This window comes from Ips typographus, linkage group LG2 (genome assembly GCF_016097725.1).
Source record: "Ips typographus isolate SLU linkage group LG2, UJ_Ityp_2.0, whole genome shotgun sequence".
Lineage (NCBI taxonomy): Eukaryota > Metazoa > Arthropoda > Insecta > Coleoptera > Curculionidae > Ips > Ips typographus.
This window is the reverse complement of record NC_138423.1, coordinates 23146736-23166362: the sequence shown is the minus strand read 5'-3', so window position 1 is coordinate 23166362 and position 19627 is coordinate 23146736. Positions and strand designations below refer to the sequence as shown.

At 34.8% G+C, this 19627-nt stretch overlaps 5 protein-coding genes and 1 long non-coding RNA gene across 8 annotated transcripts in view; 3 read left to right on the top strand and 3 right to left on the bottom strand.

Moving 5' to 3' along the window:
• The window catches only part of LOC145724363 (uncharacterized), a 123973-nt gene extending 112266 nt beyond the window's left edge, over positions 1–11707 (top strand). The window contains exons 8-22 of one of the 2 annotated variants that reach the window (XM_081972601.1): positions 3457–3615; positions 4708–4764; positions 4874–4946; positions 5009–5166; positions 5476–5648; positions 5705–5875; positions 5930–6047; positions 6100–6274; positions 7929–8080; positions 8523–8868; positions 8921–9135; positions 9461–9665; positions 9721–11038; positions 11094–11243; positions 11297–11707. In XM_081972601.1, the coding sequence (XP_081828727.1) occupies positions 3457–3615; positions 4708–4764; positions 4874–4946; positions 5009–5166; positions 5476–5648; positions 5705–5875; positions 5930–6047; positions 6100–6274; positions 7929–8080; positions 8523–8868; positions 8921–9135; positions 9461–9665; positions 9721–9941 (2223 nt within the window). In that variant the 3' untranslated portion in view covers positions 9942–11038; positions 11094–11243; positions 11297–11707. Of the gene's footprint in view, positions 1–3456; positions 3616–4707; positions 4765–4873; positions 4947–5008; positions 5167–5475; positions 5649–5704; positions 5876–5929; positions 6048–6099; positions 6275–7928; positions 8081–8522; positions 8869–8920; positions 9140–9460; positions 9666–9720; positions 11039–11093; positions 11244–11296 lie in introns of those variants that run through there. The other variant, XM_081972602.1, reaches the window with a different exon arrangement.
• Positions 1302–3264, bottom strand: LOC145724437 (uncharacterized). Its single transcript, XR_014177000.1, has 2 exons — positions 3020–3264; positions 1302–2807 (listed from the first exon to the last, which is right to left on the bottom strand). It is a non-coding gene; the product is annotated as an uncharacterized LOC145724437 (long non-coding RNA).
• On the bottom strand, positions 11670–12844 carry Syx18 (syntaxin 18). Its single transcript, XM_081972676.1, has 2 exons — positions 12014–12844; positions 11670–11963 (listed from the first exon to the last, which is right to left on the bottom strand). Exons 1-2 carry the CDS (start codon positions 12692–12694, stop codon positions 11712–11714), a joined length of 933 nt encoding a protein of 310 aa, XP_081828802.1. The 5' UTR covers positions 12695–12844; the 3' UTR covers positions 11670–11711.
• A 181-nt stretch (positions 12845–13025) lies between these two features.
• LOC145724400 (uncharacterized) lies at positions 13026–17736 on the top strand. The gene is made up of 4 exons (XM_081972672.1): positions 13026–13156; positions 16246–16441; positions 16682–16870; positions 17008–17736. Exons 2-4 carry the CDS (start codon positions 16305–16307, stop codon positions 17630–17632), a joined length of 951 nt encoding a protein of 316 aa, XP_081828798.1. The 5' UTR covers positions 13026–13156; positions 16246–16304; the 3' UTR covers positions 17633–17736.
• On the bottom strand, positions 13403–16220 carry LOC145724385 (uncharacterized). 2 transcript variants are annotated; one of them, XM_081972653.1, is made up of 5 exons: positions 15691–16220; positions 15402–15631; positions 15128–15218; positions 14811–15073; positions 13403–14658 (listed from the first exon to the last, which is right to left on the bottom strand). In XM_081972653.1, exons 1-5 carry the CDS (start codon positions 15816–15818, stop codon positions 13985–13987), a joined length of 1386 nt encoding a protein of 461 aa, XP_081828779.1. In that variant the 5' UTR covers positions 15819–16220; the 3' UTR covers positions 13403–13984. The 2 variants fall into 2 exon arrangements, with proteins under 2 accessions (XP_081828779.1, XP_081828780.1); XM_081972654.1 differs by having other exon boundaries at positions 13403–14646.
• Positions 17737–17871: 135 nt separating the features above from the next.
• Positions 17872–19605, top strand: LOC145724413 (coiled-coil domain-containing protein 43). The gene is made up of 4 exons (XM_081972693.1): positions 17872–18173; positions 18924–19111; positions 19162–19353; positions 19404–19605. The coding sequence occupies exons 1-4, from the start codon at positions 17994–17996 to the stop codon at positions 19474–19476; spliced, it is 633 nt and encodes a 210-aa protein (XP_081828819.1). The 5' UTR covers positions 17872–17993; the 3' UTR covers positions 19477–19605.
• The last annotated feature ends 22 nt before the right edge of the window (positions 19606–19627 follow it).

Sequence of the window (19627 nt, the reverse complement as noted above, 5' to 3'; positions counted from 1 at the left end):
CGAGCGACGAAAATGATGTGAGTTGTCCTTCTAATCCACCCCACAGCAGTCGTCGAAAAAATATCGTCTATATTTCGAGCCAAAAGTACTTTTGCCGCTTTTATATGATTGCAGCGTTCGGCTTCGCCTCAAGCTGCAAATTTCATGTGCAAGCGGCAAATATATACTTTCCGCTCTTAATATAGAATATACTATTTAGTTTATTATTTTCGTATTCCTGTTTCCTGATTTTGGTATACAATAACAGTCGTGACAGATTGTGTTAAATACCAAAATTGTACAAATATGTCTCTAATGAATTAAATTTTTTCGAAATGTAAAAAGTTACTAAGTGCGACACTGGTGCCCCGTTTCATTTGATAGTACACGGTGAATTGCTGAGCATAGTGCATGGCAATAAAAGTAAATCTTTTTCTAGGAGAACGAGCTCGGCAAGTTTGGCTATTTAGGATATTTAACTATGCAAAATGACGGTTGCGAACGAGCGGCCCTTTTAAAGGGCTTTCGGCTTGTTTATGGGAGCTGTTTTGCCCGCAAAATCTTCCAGAAAATTACTCCCTTTACAGTCGATGATATTCACGAAATTTGGTGTTGTTTCGGCCAGTTTCAATATAGCAATTCGGGGAACAAAAAACGCATAAAAGCTAGAGTCAGACAAACAACTTAAATCCATCCCTTCCTTCCATTTTCTTTTCGAGCAGGGCCCAAAAAAAAAACTCTCAAGTCAAGTTCGAGGGTGCAAATTTTCCGATTCGTTCAACCGTAAAGGAGCAAATAGACGAGAATTTGCATATTTTATTACTGAAGCGAAGGGCTGTTTTAGCTTATATAAGGTTTTTCGGTGACCCTTTTTTTACTGGTTGCTTCCTTTAGTCTAGTAATATTTCATGTGATAGTTGTATAGTACGCTACTTATTTGGAAAATGTCGCGTACATTTTCTAAATTTGACAACGTTGTAAATAACAATGTGTATTTGCACCGCCCTCTATACTAGAAAGCCTAAAATGTTACTTTTAATGGCGGCGTTAGTGGTTTTCGTTTTATACACAAACGTATGCAGATGCAGTAAAAAATATGTTTTTTTTAATTGTTTCGTGTAGTTGATTGCAAGTTGTGAGTGAAAAATCAAAAAAAGGTTCATTCCTGATCCAGATATGTATAGATAGAGCTTTTTATACACAATCAAGTCCAGCCTAAACAAATTGGTTAGAACATTTGTCCTCGAAAGTACAACAAACAGCAAACTAGTTTAAACACTGTTCAATGTAAGAAAATCTTTTTTTGTTGCTCTCACATTGAAGGATGCTTTAAAATGTAACTCACATACCTGTGCATGTAACAAGTACCTAATAAGTTTACTGTACTAGAAAGCACTGGTACTTACCATTGAGTATAGTGTTGGAGTAAAATCATCCCACTTCAAAGTGTTCAACCACTGTTGAGTTAGATCCGGTTTATTGTAAAGTAAAAAACTGACACGGTTGGGCTTCTTCCTGAATTGCTGTTACAATGTTGATTGAAACACTTACGAACAGGAGCAAAGAAAAATAACTTACGCAAATAACCTCAAGTTTTGATTTTAAACCAATTAATTCATCTAATCTTCAAAAAACTCAATTTCCACAACACAAACAAACGCAAACTGTCACCACTATTTCCGCCATATTGGAATTTTTGACAAGCACCTTCTAGGCTTTCTAGTATAGTAGGCGGTGGTATTTGCTGGTGGTAGCGCCCCGTTGTAGCTTACAATAGAACTACAATTATTGTTGTCGAACATGATGTCAAATATCCTTAAATATAATAAGTTGTCAAGTGACCTCTTGCTATAAGTAAAACTGAAGTATGACAGACTGACAATCAAAATGACATTCAATCTTTCATTGAGTATTGGTCAAAAATTTCAAAAGTGTATTACGTCATACTTGCAGGCAAACAATATTACGGATTTAGAGTGTTTTCCTAAACAAATTTGGCATTTTTTTTCCTTGTTAAATTAAATTAAAAAAACCATAAAACGAAAAATTTTACGTTGCTACATAATTAATTTTCTTGGTAAGTACAATAAGGATGTAAGTAGACTTTTCTTCAACAAACCATGAAGTTTCCGCCACACTGTCTAATTAGGTTAATTAACGGGTGGTTATTGTCAGATTTTAGCTATTTGGGACTCTTGTGTGTTACCTATCCTTTTTGCACTTCAGAAAGCACTAGATAAAAGATTTTTTCGACAATAGAACCGTTGAGCCACATTTCCGCTACTCTAGCCACCTTCGACTATTGGAAGCCCTAGAGGATCGCTGTAACTCTTCTTGGCTGTTTCATAGAGTTTCGGAAATTCCTGTCCCTCATCACTGTGACTGATTTATGCAATCTTTTAATGCGACACAGTAAAAGTCAGCATCGAGACGTTTACATGCATCAAGTCGGGAAAGCAGATTTTTTAACTTTTTTTTTTATGTCGAGGCCCGGACGCAGTTTTGAGTCGCTGCAAGTCGTCGCTATTACTGAAATGAGACCCTCTTTTAGCGACGGAAAGAAGTTTTAATCACGATTTTGGAGGTCCTCGACATTCCACTCGTTATACGTGCTAAAGGTGTGGATTCATTAAAAGTAAGGTAAAAAATAAAATTCGACGACGGGCAAATGCAACGAACCGCGTAATTCTTTGGTTTTTTTTTCACTTTTCCTCTTCTGAATTCCACAAAGGCTTCTTCGTTTCCGATGTAAATCTGCATGCGAGATTTTGCTCACAAAAAAATGGTTTTGGGGTTCGTTTTGCGGTAATCGGTTGAGTATTTTGCTGCTGAAATGAAAAACTCCAATTAGTATTGATTTTTGTCTTAATTATTTAGAAAGTACGTTTTGAGCCAGTTTTTCAACAATCACTTTTCTAATCCAAACTGTTATTTCTCATTGTATAATATGACATTTGTGACATATCTTGGATGGTGTCGTGGGTTTTAAGCTATATTATTTAACATAATTTGCTCAATAATTTAAGTAATTGAAACTTACCAAATATAAAAGACAAATTTTATAAAATTCTTTTTCTTCATCTGTTTAACTTTGCTGGAAGACATATCTGACATTCAAAGAAGTCATATTATATAATTTCTTCGTCTTTGCGAAAGATTTACTTTAGCGACAAGACAGACAGACGTCACAACTCTTAAAACTTAAAACACCTGACATAAAACTAGGTAATTTGTGATTGGTCAAAAAAAGCAGCTTTCAGCTTGCTGTTTTTTCTCGACTAATCACTAACTTGCGTCAAATACGTCAATTTGTCTTATCAACCATCACCACCATCACACAAAAAGTAAAATAATCAACATCTTGTCAGTAAAGTGTTTTGTCACTTTCTCGTACAAATCTCGATAAGAAAACCTGTAAATCCCCAATCCACATTCAGTCTTTTAATTGTGTATCTAATTCGAAATAATTTGTTTCAGGTTGATACTCCAGATAGCGTTCTTCAATCCGGATTAGGCCTAACCGATCTAGGACAACACGCCGTATTAAGATCGATGGTTGATCCTTTGGATTACGACAGGCTCAGGCTGCTTCAAATGAATGGAGGAACTCCGAGTTTCGAGGAAACTATTTATAAGGCAAGTAAATATAATTCAAATTAATCTTGCTCAGCGAATGTAAACCGGTGAAATTCGTATTATGGTTATTTTAATTAATACAAGACGAAAAAGCAATCTCAGAAGAAAAAGTCGAGCAGTAATAAATCCTGTTAAGGTGCAGGCCATTCAGTATGGCTAATTCCCGTCACTCACACAGTGTGTTATCTAAGAGTTGAAAATTTATTAGACTCTTCAATTTTCTGCCACCAAAGGGCAGTACTGTTCATATAAGTGAATTTGACATCGCTGATACAGCCACTCTTAAAAAGCTGAACATTCGTAAAATTTATTTTACAGTCAAAAGTGTATATTCCGATATTTTCCATTCTAACCGAATTTGGTATTCATTCTATACAATGAGTTTCTCATCTTGTGACTTACCAAAAATAATACAAAGTGTAAATATGAGTTTATCGAAGCGAACTCTCTTACTTCCAACGTACACTTTTTTGGCCTCGTAAGTTTGTTCCGACATCCCACGAGACTGAGGGATTTCTTCCTGCAGGGTTTTATTACGGGTAGTTTTATGACCCCCAAGGATCGACTTTATATATGGAGAGAGAGAGGATTGCCGCAAAAAAGTCTTGTCTTGTTGCGTTTGGAACGTGCCTCCACCTGGGGGATTGCCCCCTTCCTTTTCGCAGTCTCCTAGGGCCGAAAGAGAGGTTTAACGATCATAAATTAGACCGTAAATACGAACACTTTGTTGTAACTGCTTAGCAAAAAATCTTCTTACATCTCGACCGATATAACGCAATAAAGCGATTGAATTTCTGCCGGTGCAAGTTGATCCCAATCAGTCACGTGACACACATTTTCGGGGGGTTTCGACGTTTCCGGATGGCCACTTAAAATTCCCCAAGCGCCCATTCGGAATCACGAGGTCTCGTAAAAGTTTATCCACTCTCGACTCAAATAGGTTTCTGTCTACATCGAGAACTTTGCAACCGAAAAAAAAACATAACGTTGTCTTTGAAAATTTCGATTTTTCTCTATAGTTTTAGTTCATAAGCTTTCAAATTTACTAGAATTTCAAGTTATAATTTAGTTAAAAAGCATTTTTAATTACAGCTCAAAGTCCAAGAGGCACTAAGAAAACGAGAAAAATTTACCAGGGAGCACGAAGAGGTATGTCAGTCACTATCAAAATTATTAATTTTCTTTTATTGCTAAATGTATATCAGAGGCGTGCTGCAGGTTTTCCAAGTTTCTTCTCTAAAAATTCTCTATTTTACAGATTTTGAGGGACATCAAACAGGGTTTACTACAATTAGGAAAGGAAGGAATTCGAGGACCGATGAGTACTACAGGTACAGAATTGACACTACAATAATAATATTGGCATCAGCTTACTACACTTTCTCAAATCTAGACGATACGTACATGTACGACGACGACGTTCGCATGCTGGCGCCATCTGCCGTTCCTCAGTCGCACGATCCTCGTCTTGGTCACTGGTACGACGAACCGCCCTACGAAAGTGATCCGGAAGATTTTTTAATGGGCGGTGGAGGGCAGGCTACTATACAGGTCAGAAAAAACATAAATTAGGAACCTAAAACAAGCCTGGTAGAGCCTTCAGTTAAATTCTAGTGGTAGTTACATGATCAGCAGCAGGATTAGATATTAGGAAACCATTTGTAGTTTGTAGTAATCTTCAAATTATCGTATTTTCAAAATCACCCTGTAGCTCAGAAACGGGGACAGCTGTAGAAGGTACTACTTTACTACCTTTGCTAGTTTTGGAGGTACCCCTTAACTTACATGTCCACTTTATTAACAAATTTAATGTAACAATCTGTCATATTTGCTCTATGAAATGAAATGTTCATATTTAAGAACGGACGAGTTTGTTTCACATTGAACGTGAGGCCGGATCAAAAAAACGGAGAAGGTGTAATCTCTCTGAGGAGTGCCGGGGACATTTCCTTGGGACACCGTCAAACACCTCGACGAGGTTTAATTTTGCCACACCGCGAGGCTGGTTTCCCTCCAACGATAATACCTCTTAGGTACCTAATTCATTTGTCTGCATTTACACCGCGTGCCTTAACCCTCTTGTCATTAGGTCTTCCAAAGAAAGGGAAAGTGGAGATTACGCGAGTTCTGACGTGCAAAGTGTCAGTTCCAGATTATCCACGCTTTCAATGGACACCAGCAGATCGGAACTGTTTGAAATGAACAATATGATCTCGCCCCAATATTACACCCCTTTAGAAAGCAATAAGAGAAATTTTAGGTTTGTATTAGCATCTATTTTTCTACAGAACATACAACCAATTTAAAATATCAGGAGAAGTCACAATTATCCTAGAAGCGAGGACGGGTTATCACCGAGTCACAGTTCCGACTACGAAGACCAAGAGGAGTTTAGTAATTGCAGCCAGCAGCAAGTTGCTACCGTCCATGTGGTATTAATTCATTGAAATGTACTTAAAGCACTTAAAAAAATTGTAATTTTAGTCCAGCGATGGCAGATCCGGAGTGTCCAATTTAGTTGGAAAAGTACGCGGACTTCGGGAGGACGTTCAACGAAAAATATCAAGACTGAAAGGGGAGGATCAGCGGAATTGTCATGAGCAAGGTTTGACGTTCTCAGCTAGTTCAGTGGAAAGTTTACCAAGTGGATCTGGATCTAGTGAGTTGTAGCTCAATCAATAAAAAGTGTTCACATCTTGTATAAAACGTCAAAATTGACCATTCTCATGCCATACTATTGAAAAAAGTAAATTTCTATGGCTTTATTTATACAGGGTGGTCCAGTTTTAAGTGTCAATAATTCACCATTTGATAGCCAATCAAAAAATAAGTTGACTTGCATATTGCATCATTTTTCTGAAAAACGTTTCCTAAGGAAGATACAGTCCTCCAAATTTCCATTTAAAAAATCGTTTTATAGTTTAAAACTGAACATCCAAGACTTGTGAAAGTCCAAATTTGTACTTTTGTCCAAAACTTGCTTTCTCAGACTGCCATCCTGGTTGACTGTCTGAAACTGGCATTCAGGAACTAAAAAAAGTCTGGAAATCAAGACAAAGATTGTATTGTGCATGAAACTCATTTTTTACTACTAAAAATAATATAAAAGTTGACTTTTAATGCTAGAACTGACTTTACTAGGACTAAAGAGAGTCCAAAAGTATATTTTCAAGACTTTAATTGGTGTACAACTGAATTTTCTGGACTGGACAACAAGTCTAGAAGTAAATTAAATTTTCGGACTATTTTATTTCTAAAAATTAGTTCTCAAGGCGTATTATTGTAGCATTTGGTACCAACATTTTTTACTTTTATTAAAAACAGTCTGAATTTCTTAGAGGTGCTACAATTTATTGCACCTATGAGTGTAGAAGTCAATTTAATAGTTAAGAAGCTTGAAATAACATTTTCAAGACTATGGTCAGTGGACAAACTGGCTTTTAGGCCTGATAAGTTAAAAACTTAGTAAAGATAGTCTTGAAACTCGATTTTCCAAGCTGAAAGCAGTTTTGAAGCACTAAAAATAGTCCAGAATTCGAAGAAAATAAAAAGCAAAGTAAAAAGCACGAAAAGTTAGTTTTCAAGACAATTTTCGTGAATCTAATGTCAATGTCCTGCCTCTAAGACTATTTTCAAGACTAAAATATTGAAATTTGTCTTCAAATTATGAAAACTTACTTCAAATGCAAATTTTAAGCTTCTGATGTCACTTTTCATTAGTTCAGTTACATTTTGGGGTTCAAGTCAATTTTTAAGGTTTAAATGTATGAATTTGTAGTAACAAATTCTTGAAAAAGTAGTTTTTATGTCTACAAGTCAATTTTTAGTATTAAAGTCTCTCGATTTGCATGAAAACTGGTTACAAACACAATTTTTAAGCTTCTGAAATGTTTATCAATTCAATTTTCAAAACTAAAGTCTTTTAGTTTGCCTGGAAACTATGAAAACTGGCTACAATAATATTTTTAAACTTCTTAAGTGAATTTTCCGTTTCCAAGACAATTTTTAAGTTGGGTTGGGTTAGTTTTGGGTCTTTGACCGTAATAACGTGTAATAAAGTGCTTGTTCTAAATTTGATCAATGTTTCTCCAAGGGTCTGACAGTTATGACAAAAAAAACCGATTTTTTAAACAGAAATTTGAAGGACTGTATTTTCCTTAAGAAGCACTTTTCAGGAAAATGACATAATGAATGTCAACTTATTTTTTAATTGGCTATGGATTGGTGAATTATTGACATTTAAAACTGGACCACCCTGTATTGCTTTTTTTTTTGGTAAACTATAATTTCTTATTATACTTTTTATAATACAGGTACGCAAGCCTTGGTTCGAGCAGGCAGCAATCACAGTTCCATTTCAACGGAGGAAGTAGAGCCGAGTCCCTCAGAACAAATTATAGGCCGGGCCAAGGCGATATTGGATCAAATTCCAACGGCTTATGATAAAGACAGTTTAAAATTTAAGGTAATATAGGTAAAACGTCAAAACTTAAACATTTCAGTTCATATACTGAAAATCAAAGTAAATTAGGATAACATCACCACCGGAAATTTTTTATTTTTTCTTGAAATGCATTAAAATTTTCCAAAATGATGTTTAAAAGAACATTTACACCGGATTTACCCAACTTTTTTATTCTTAATTCTTAAGGAGCTAAAACCGTGTTATGGTGCTGTTTATACAAGATCTTATCCTTAATTTTAGCTAAATGCTAAAGGATTCCAACTATTAACTTTTTAAAAATCAAGTGAGGATTACACAAAATCAACACATTTGTAGTCTGGTCTCTCGCAAATTAGTCAAAATGTTCAACTTTTTTAAACGTCATTTCATTTACCACCATTATTAACAATGTTCCATGCTTTTAGGCCAAAACTGTAACTAAAACTTATGTGTATTTGTTTAGGCTGGTGATATAATCGATATAGTTGCAATGAACTCGTCTGGACAGTGGAAGGGCATTTCCCAAGGCAAAAAAGGAACGTTTAAAATCAAAAACGTAGAATTACTGAACGAGAGAAGCGCAAAACCGAAATGGCATCGAAGTACGAAAGGCCGTCCCGTATCTGTAGAGGACCTTCTGCAGAAAATCGGATTGTCCGATTACGTTTCGGTGTTCGTTCGAAACGGCTACGAAGACCTGGAGTTGTTTAAAGAAATCGAACCCTCGGACATGGACTACCTGGGGATCGTAAACGGGGAGCACCGGGCAAAGATTTTGGCCGCGGTTCACCTGCTTCACGAGCTCGATTGTGAGTTTTTCCGGCTTCGAAAGGTTTTCCTCTGCTATTCTCGGTTTTCCAGCTGGAAGTGATCCAGATTTAGGCGAGTCTAGCAGCGAAAACGACGACCAGAGAAAGAGTCGAGCTCCGTTTAATCGACGTCACTTGTCACGTGATTCAGGCTGTTACGATAGTCACAAGAGGACGCACACTTCGCCTCAATCGGACGTCAGCGATCAGGATAAAAACAACTTAGATTCGGTGGTGGAGCAGTGCAACAACGAAATTCTGGCTAGGGTAGGTGCGTCATTTTTTTACACTTTATATTATAGTTAATAATTCTTATTGTATTTATTATTTCTTTTGTTTATTATTTATATGTCGGTCAAAATTCAGTTTTTTTATAACATAGTATCGGTAGTTAAAAATAAGTTACTTCTACACAGTGGACCTCACCGTGATACTGCTAAACTGACTTTGATTTTAAATCAAACACTTTATATTATCAATTATTTTAATTTTAAAAAAGTAATTTTGCTCACGCATTTTTGACGTGTGACGTTATTTTAATTTAGTTTATATTTGACTGAAAAAAAGAACCTAAACATTTGTCATACATTAGGTGCGTCAGGCTCAACAAAATCAGTTGAACTTGAAAGGGGAAGTGGCCTACGACTTGAATATTCCCCCACTATTGGAAGGCAGAACCAAAGATTCGTATGTTTCGATACACGGACAAACCTCGTTGCTGGAACCGTCCAAGAGGGCTGTTCAAAATAGAAAAAAGACGAACGACCAGTTCAACGAAGCCGATCAAAAATTTTCAGGTTTGTCCATCTTCACCCAAACGGTATTTTTACCTAATTTCTTTGATGATTCTAGTAAAATACGTTGTCAATCCTGACATGTCGGATCAAGTGACGCTGAACATTCTAGGCAAGAGCTGCCTAAGCGAAAAATCTAGCGACAGTGGAGTAAGCAGCAGCTCGTTGTCTTCCACATTGAAAGAAAGAGACAACCGACCGATTATAGGAGGTTTTCAACATTTAGAACGAAGCAATAACTGTGCCAACACGTCCAATACTGCCAATAAACGAACATAATCAAATATTTACTTATAGTTTATTTAACAAAAAAATTTAACACAAAATTTATATTATTCAGATATTACAGCCACTCTACAGTGAATATACCTATAAAAGAATGTTTTTCAGGAAAATTCCACTACTGTTTTGGGTAGATTTTTGGTCGACTATTTTTATTATTTTTTAAACGAAAGTAGGTAATAATAAATTATTAAATGTTTTATAAATAAGCTCTACGTGATAGTAAATTGTTAGCATGTATACTACACTACTTTTTTCTGTTAATTTTTTTGCTGGTTTATAATACACGCGCGGAAGTGGGAAAAAGTTTGTATAGTTAAATGAAATGTGTAAATTTTGTATAAAAATAAATTAAAAATCGGCTAGTCCTTATTCTAAATTAGTTTATGGAAAAAATGGCAATATACTTACTAGATGAAATCAAAAGTGTTGTTATATACGGTTTTGCTAAAGAGAAGTCAAAAAGTTTATTAAAAGTAACTCAGGAAATTATATGGAAATTGTTATTTTGTAGGTAATTTTGAAACAAAGTTGGGTTTCTGAGTTTTTTTTAATAAACTTACTGGATTTACTTAGCAATGACAGTGTAGATCAACTTTAAAGCATTTAACATCGCTAAATGTCAGTCAATACGATATTAGATGGTTATTTAATAAATACATTGAAAATAACTCTGGCTTTTATTTAATTCATTTTCTCACCTATCTACAATTAACAAGCTAAGTTTTACAATATTTTCTTGTTCCCATAACGTTTAATTAAAGAAATAGACATATTTTTTGATACAAATACGACATAACATTGATTTTTTTAAAACCTAACAAATCTTTTCTGAGGTTAAATGCAGGGGAAATAATCGGTTGTCCTACGTAAACAAACGTATGACCAATAAACTGCTCAAATGTTAGACGTTATTTTTTAATCAATATGTCAAGTGTCACTTTGATTGTCAACTAAAAATTTTATAACCAATAAAAATAAATAAATACATTTGTGTTTTCATTCAATAAATCATTTTTGATTTATTTATAAGCATAAACAATTTTAAAAAGTACTATTTTACATAAAAGTTATGAGTTTATACTCCATATCAGGTACTTGAACGTTCTCTGAACCAATCACTTTTAAAAAACTACATCATTATTTTAGAATATTTTGAGGAAATTGCTCGAAGATGAACCAAAAATCAAGACTATTCCAAACTACCCACTCGGGATAATGGGTTTGTAGATGCGCAGTTTCAAGGGCCTGCACAGCAAGTGCCCTGGAAGGCTATTACTTTAGCCACTTTGCTTTTAGGTTTGTTTAAAATTAATGATAATTTACACTTTTGCCTACACTTCTTTGATTAGTCATTGGTACTAGTCTGCTCGTTTTTGGTTCCTTGGCGATCAGTGGACGTGTGGAACTGGAGTATCCAGACCGGATGTGGCCAATGATAATTCTGGGTGTTATTATGTTTATACCTGGAGCTTATCATGTTAGGATTGCTTATTATGCTTATAAAGAAGTGCCTGGGTTTTCATTTGATGATATCCCAGAGTTTGAGTAGAGTTGCAACTAAAACCAACACAAAACCACCTTTGTGCCTTTAGGTTACTGTTTGTTTATTTGACTGTGATTTTTAAGTTAAGTCAGCAATGCAAACTTACATATTATGTACTTGCTTTTACTCTAGAAATATTTTATTATTTATTACTTTTTAGTAATGAATAGACCTCAGTATTAATGTAAATGTATATTAAAATTTAACAAAAAATAAACACATTAATCATTATACCAATCCAAAAACAACAAACTAAATGACATAACCAATAAGAAAAACAACATCCACACTCTCAAGCCAGCATTGCGCTGCATTGCCTGTCTAATCTGTTCATTGGCACTCTTCATATTTTCAGTAGAACCTACAACAGTTTCTGAAATCCGTTCAATATCCTTCTCTTGTTGAAGCACCTTTTCAGTAAAAAGTTCCTGCAACTCTGCTATATGCACCACTTTACTTTCCATTTGTTTGACCTAAAAACCTTCATTTTCTAACCCTTACAAAAGTGAAAATCTCAACATACCTCATCAGAAATACTGTTCAACTCATTAAACAAATGCTCATTTTCTTGCTCAAACATTTGCATATCTTCAGGGCTAAGCTGTTCTTCATAACTAGAGGTGGAATTTAATGAAGTCTGCAGATTATCTGCTTCAGGGAGACTAGAATTATTGGTAAAGTCTCTGAATATTTGAGGCTCTTTTGCACCCACATGTTCAGTTTCCAATTTGGACAACTTATGAGTATCAATCACTCTTTTCACCCTGACTGCTTTAGCTTCAGTGTAAATTTTTGAAACTACTTTTAAATAACTTTCCAAACTTTCTACCACATTTTGGTAATGTTCCTTTTTTTGTTTACTGCATGGCAGCTGACTGATATCTTTTTTGTAGTCCTGTATCATACCAGTGCAAGCTGAAATGATTTTTTCTGCTTGTTCATCTACATGCTCTCTGTCCACTTCAGACATAATTTTATTTGTTGACAAATAATTTATTACATTTAAGTAGGCTGCCTTGTTTTCCATTAAAAATTGTTGCAAACTTTTAACATGTTTTAGAACCTCCTTTGCCTTAGACAGATGCACATCTTTGCTAGGGGATTTCAAAATACTGTTCAGTTTAGTGTCCTGCTGCACACCAAGACTTTTATTGGTCACTTTCACTGTTTTTACACAAGCCTTAAACAAAGTGGTAACGTCCATTTTTTTATTTGTGATATGAACTTTTTATTTCACAGAACACTGAACTGAAAACTGAAATTCTAATTATTAAAACACAATCATTTCCAACCACAAATGTTGTTGATTTCTTGACAAATCATCAACAACATCAACCTATTCAACTTTCACTTATTTTTACAAATTTTAGGTTATGCTATATACGCATCAACAAAAGTCTATCACGTGGTGAACTTCAAGAAAGTACTTCTGAGGCCACATGGTTTATAAGTATATTGATTTTATGCCAGTCAATCACGGGATATTCTTCATACTAAACAGTAAATGGTCACGTGATAGAGGATTTTTGTTGACAGTATGAACACTATCAATGCCATACGATTTTTGTTATTTATTTGTTTTTTTATACTTGTAATCCCTATTCCATCTTGAAAAAATCAAAGAAAAGTATAAAGTTAAAAATAATAGAAAAACTGTAGTGAAGTAGAGCTCGAATCAGCTAAGAAAAGGCCACGGCCGTCATCAAACGATGATGTCACGATCTCTGTACGTCTCGCTTTAAATATTGCTGCCTTCGTTACTTTCCAAGTTGATGCAGCGAGTCAATGGCGTGCTATTCTCTGCTCAGTGAAATGAAATTTAATTAACGTAAATAGGTGTAGTTTTTGCTTTTTCATTTCATAAATTGTATTAAAACAGGATAGGTAAGTAGGTTTTATAAAACAAACCAAATACATATACATACATAATATTGACGCTTTGAGAACAAAATTGGCCTAGGTCTCTGGTCCCATTTCTTTAAATATTAATTTAAAAAATAAACAAGAAAACAAGCAAAGGGTAAATTAAAAAAACATACAGTGTGTTTCGGTTAAAAAGATCTGTGCAAATTATTTTTCTGCTGTAGCTGCAGGGTGATGATTGATGAAGAATATTAAATACCAATTAGTTTAAATCCAAATTATATAACTTAACTTAGGGCAATGTTAACCACAAAAAAACATTGTCTTGGGGCAATTAATCAATTATTGGAAGATAAAAATAGGCAGCTGGTTTCTTTTTTCAATTATTCTTAATTTGAAGGTCCTACAGTGCAGCTAGACCTTGAAAATGAAGTCTCAAAGTAACTTTCAGCTTGCCTTTGCATCGTTTTTGATATACAGGGTTTCATGAAGAAGAGGTAATATTTAAAATTTGTTATCTTTGTTAAATTTAATAATCATATATTTTTATAAATTTGATAATTTTGTTTATTTATAAATACATATACATATACAAATTACGAATTCATAACATAAAACAAAAATCCAAAACTTAGTCTAGGAGTGAGCATCCTAATTCTTCTTCGGATAAACTGGCATCACATTCATCATCATCACCAGAATCTTCATCGCTATCGTCAGATGAACCAGTGTTAACAGTAAAAATAAGCTGGTCCACTGTATCATCAAAAATATGCTCTTTTTTTATGAGCTCCTCTTCATACTTTTTTACATGCTGGCAAATGTCAAACCACTCTTTTTCAGACACCTCTTGAAATTTTTGTTTTGTTAAAGCTTCGGTATCAGACAATTTAAAAGTGGTATTATGAGCTGCTACCCAATTTTTAACCAAAGCCCAAATTTTTTCTATTGGGTTTAATTCTGGATAGTAGGGTGGTAAACGCAACACAAGATGCCCATGTTGTTCTAACAGCCTATCTAAGTTATATTGTGGAGGAAATCTAAATTTATTTTCTTGTATGATTTGATACAGCTCTGGCTTTGTTAAATGAGGATCTGCTGGGATTCCTTTTTCCACTAGCCAACTTAACATATCTCCTTTTTTAGTAGCCGTTGTAATATTTTTGTTAACAGTAACATTGTGGTAGGCTGCATTGTCTATAATAAGGACTGAGCGGTCAGGTAAATTAGGAAGCAATTGCTTTTTTACCCAAGTCATGAAATTCTCATGGTTCATATCATCATGATAATCTCCTGCTTTTAAACCTAAAAAAAAAAAAAAAATCATAGTACAAACATTATGTGTCTTATATGATGTGTAAAATGTGGTTAAACTTATTAATTACTTGTTATATAAACTTATTTTATTTAAGCAGGAGGAAGTACTTAAGTAGGTTTGAGGTGTACATAAATATTACCTGACTTAAATATAAGCAATCCATTTTCAATAAATCCTTTTTCTCCACCTGCGTGCACTATTATAAGGCGTTGTCCTTTAGAAATTGGTTTCCTTTGTCCTTTGTCATGAATCTGACTACTGTGAATGTATGTCTCATCTGTATATACAATATTGCGACCTTCTGAGCGGTATTGCACCAATTTTTTTAAAAAATTTATTCGTTTTAAGCGAATGTCATATGATTCACACAAGAATTTTCTTTTGTCTGGTGTCTCCTGCCACCTACAAAAGATAAAGTTATTTTGATGTACATGATTGCCAAGATGTAAAACATACTTAAATCCAATGTTCTTAAGCAATCGCCCTAAGCTGCTTACACTAATGGATTCAGTCAAGATTTGCTGGTCAATAATTTTTTGCAAAATACCTGTAAGATAAAAAATAATCCCATTTTAGTCTAAATTTTGTTGTTTTAAATTTTCAATTAACACATTATCAAGGTTTATACATATAGCAAACTAGGCTTACATTTAATTGTAAAAAACATGGTAAGTTCTGCTAGAAAAACTCTGAAGACTCTGTAGGTATACCTAATGTATTATAAACTTACCTTTTAATGTTGGAAGTTTTTTCTCAAGAATATAGAAATCATAAATAATTTCTCTGATTCTTTTGATTTCATCAGGTTTGATGTTATCCAATTTTAATTTTTTAATCTGTCCCTTCTTTGTAGGAGTCTGAAATGATGAGCTTGGCCCTCCCCATTCAACATGTAGTGCTTCTCTAGATATCTTCTGCACAGTAGATCTAGACACCCCTGTAGCTGCTATAGTTCTCTCTCTAAAATGATATTTATTATATTATTCAACGTTTTCGTCGTTTTTAATCAAAGACAATACCTGTAGTTTTTCAAAGGAATGGAAACTCCTTCTGCTTCTTTCTTCATAAATTCTAAGACGTTACTTACAATTTCACGCCCTTGGCTGTGTATCACAACACCTTTCTTCCCAATCTTTTTTGGAGACATTATGACAAATTAACGATTTTTACTTATAACACGTGAACTCAAACTGCGACCATCAACAATACCATTACAACCAAAACACCAGACTAAAACGGAAACTAACCTAACCTAATTTTTAAACTCAACCTGTCCGCCACTACATTTTTTTAAACTTGGCAACATCGTTTAGAGTGCCGGCTAGTAAAAGCATGTAAAAGGGTCCATCTGTCCCTGGCCGCACCCGCATTTGTTTTAATTGTGCCCAAGTAAAAAACCGTACTACGTTGCCAAGTGGCTTTTTGACCGCTTAAGAATTTATTTTCGGGAATATTTTAATAGGACGCCTCTGATTATATCTAATGCGACGGCAACTGTAGAAGGAGAAAGAAATAGTTTTAAAAACTGCGTCATTGATGATGCGGTGGCCTTTTCTCATCTGATTCGAGCTCTATGTTTTGAATACAAGGTTTGAAATAAAAATAAGTGGTAACCAGAAAACAGTTTTAAAGTATGTCTCGCCGAGATAGAGCTGCATCTCCACATCATAGGGGAAGTTCTAGACGAACGTCGAGAAACCGTAATAGATCCAGATCTAGAAGCCGGTCTAGATCTAGATATACATCCACGGCGAGTAAATTTCATACAAGGTAAGATTTTAACCAATTAAATTCACCCACATTTGTGCCTATTGTATTTTAAGCCAAACATAAGTAAGGTTGGTTTTGAATGTGATGAGTGAAAAAGTCACAGGTCACAGCCTGAACTACCCTTAACCTAAGCTTGACTTAAAATACAACAGTGTGATAACCCCTGGGTCATCTACAAAAGGTACTTTATAACAACATGTCAGTGCTTTCACAAGTTAATTGCTCAATGTAATTTTTCAGAAGTAGTTCTCATTATCCAGAAGACCGACATGTGAAAAATGACAGGATCAATAGTGATTACAGTCATAATAGAGAATCAAAGAAGTTTTCCTCTAATGAGGATGACTTTATGGAGCATAGAAGGCATGAACGTGAGGTGCTTGGTATTAGAGACTCCTCAATTTGGACCAAGTCTCCAGCAAAAGAAGAGTAAGTTTATGCATCAATATTTTTGATTTCAAAAAAGGAAAAGCTAGTGTTTATCTGAAATTTAAATTACTTAAACATTTACTATTGGCATGTATTTAGTTTTTATTTTGTTTCACATTTGCTTGTATTTTTGGTAGGTCTTCTGATGAAGAGCAAACAAAAGATGCCACCAAGGAACACAAGAAAGTGAAAAAAAAGAGCAAAAAACACAAAAAGGACAAGAAGCACAAAAAAGACAAAAAACATAAAAAAAAGAAAAAACAAAAGAAAAGCAACTCTGACAGTTCCAGCAGTGATTCAAACCATTCTGAAGAAGAGGAGTGGGTGGAAAAAGGAACTGAAAAACAGAGCAAAGGAAGGTCGAGTCAGTCAGAATCAGAGGAGGATACCTCATTTGGTCCCACACAAAAACCCTTAACAACGCTGACCCATAAGGAAATGGGAAAAGCGTTGTTGCCGGGTGAAGGGGCGGCTATGGCTGCCTACGTGGCTGAAGGCAAACGTATTCCTAGAAGAGGTGAAATCGGTTTGACGTCGAATGAAATAGCGTCGTTTGAAAAAGTCGGGTACGTTATGAGCGGTTCCAGACATCGGCGAATGGAAGCAGTGCGAATACGTAAGGAAAACCAAATTTACTCGGCCGACGAAAAACGAGCCTTGGCGATGTTTAGCAAAGAGGAGAGGCAAAAACGAGAAAATCTTATTTTGGGTCAATTTAAAGATATGGTCAAGCAAAAACTAGCTGATAAAAATAACCTCTAAAAACTAATTCTTCAGATTAGGTTGTTGAATACTAGAATTAAAGTTATAGTATGTAATGCAGTGTAATTCAATTTTGTAAATAAAGAAGTCACAATACTACAAAAGTGGTTGACTACTTACTTTTCGACCTCAGTTTGTTGTTAGGGTGCTCTACTGCTCTCTGCCGTTCCATCAGCTCAGCTCTAGTATCCTTTATTTTTTAAAAGAAGAGGTCACAAGCCACAAGTAAAGCTACATTAACCTAACATTAGTACAATTTTTTAAATTTTGCTGGATGGTGTAGTGAAGAAAGGGTGGAAAATTCAACTTATGGGAGTTTTTCCATAAAAGTTCTAAAGGATAACAAAGCACTAGGTTTGTAATGGCCACTGCCCTAACGGAAAGGGGGGACTTTTCCGCCTGGCTCGATAAAAAGCTGCAGGAACTCAACACGGACGAAACTGTATTCGGATCCTACATTACGGGGATACTGGACAGCGACGACAGTCCCGAGGAAAAAACGGAAGCCCTACACAGTATTCTGGAAGAAATTGTTGAAGCCGTAAGTAGAAACTGTACCAAGATGATATTACTTTAATGTAGTGTACCTCTACTTTACCATGGTCTTTGATAATGATAAGTTTAGGAAGGTATTTCTTAAACAAAAATAAGATCATTAGATTATTTCCATTCATGTTAATTTTGCCTCAGCAGACAGTACAAAGTACAAAGAATAATTTCGTTACAGGTTGGTTGTTTTCTAGATTGTTCAGTTAGCTTTTACAATTTATCATTATCAATCTAGTGTCCAGATAGTAAAATAGTAGATAGTTTCAGTAACAAGGTTGCCAAATTTTGTTATCTGTAGTCTGTGGTGCTTATATGCAACTAAACTTACTTTTGAGGACATGGAAGAAAAAATGAAAGTTATGTCAAACATTGACAAATGTTTATCTATACTTGAGAATGAATATTTCTTTTCTAGAATTTTCTTGTCCTTACAAAAATATTCAGTTTGTAATGTTACAGCCAACAAAAGTCAAATCAATTTATCAAGCAAGGCTGACAGTGATATCATAAATTGCTTTTCTTATTGGCACTTTATTGAATGAGCAGAGGGAATGTAAGGCCATAACATAATTTAACCAACAAATCTGCTACTTCATCCTTTCTGTTCACTCCATAAAGGCCAAAGCAAAGCCATTCAGTTAGTTGAATTGGGTTTCTCATTAACATGTGTCATGTATGACAACCCTATAGTCACCCAAATTTCTGCATTAGTTGGCATGCCTGTTAATTAAATCACTTTCAGGATAATGATATAAACCAACTATGCAGTGAAATATTAGACAATTATCAGTCTTTTAAGACTTCAAAGGACGCCAACCCAAGTGTAGCAACTAGCGAAGACCTGAACAATAAACTTTCAAAACTCCTAGAATCTCAATCTTTGGCAACATCAAAACCAAAAACTTACACTGAAGAAGAGAAGAAAATTAGGTATTTAACTTCCAATTTACATGAGTAGATTAACATAGTGTGTTAAACAGAGAAGCCATATTGTCTCAGTACAGTCAAATGACCGATTCGGAGGAGGAAAATGACGATGCTACTATCGGTGACGGCAAAGATGACTTGAAAAAAAACGTAAACGCGCAATTAGTGGCCGAGGCTGAAAAACAGAAACGGGAACAGTTTAGATTGGAAAGTCTAAAGAAAAAAGAAAAAGACAAGGAGGATCGGTAAGTATGTTTCAAATTCGAAGTTTGTTGTTTATGTCAATAAATTTCAGAGAAAAGCAAAAACAGTTAAAGGAGGAGAAAAAAGAAAAACGCAAAACTCAAAAGGGAGAAAGAAAGAGATAGCAAAAGTAGCAGTGCTGCCACATTTACAGTGTTGATTTTGTTTTTTTTTCAGGTCAGGAAATGTTGACCCTGATGACCGTCATTTGGTTTTTTTTGTAACCAAAAAATATAAACTTATTAATATTTGAATTTCATTATCTTGAATTATCCT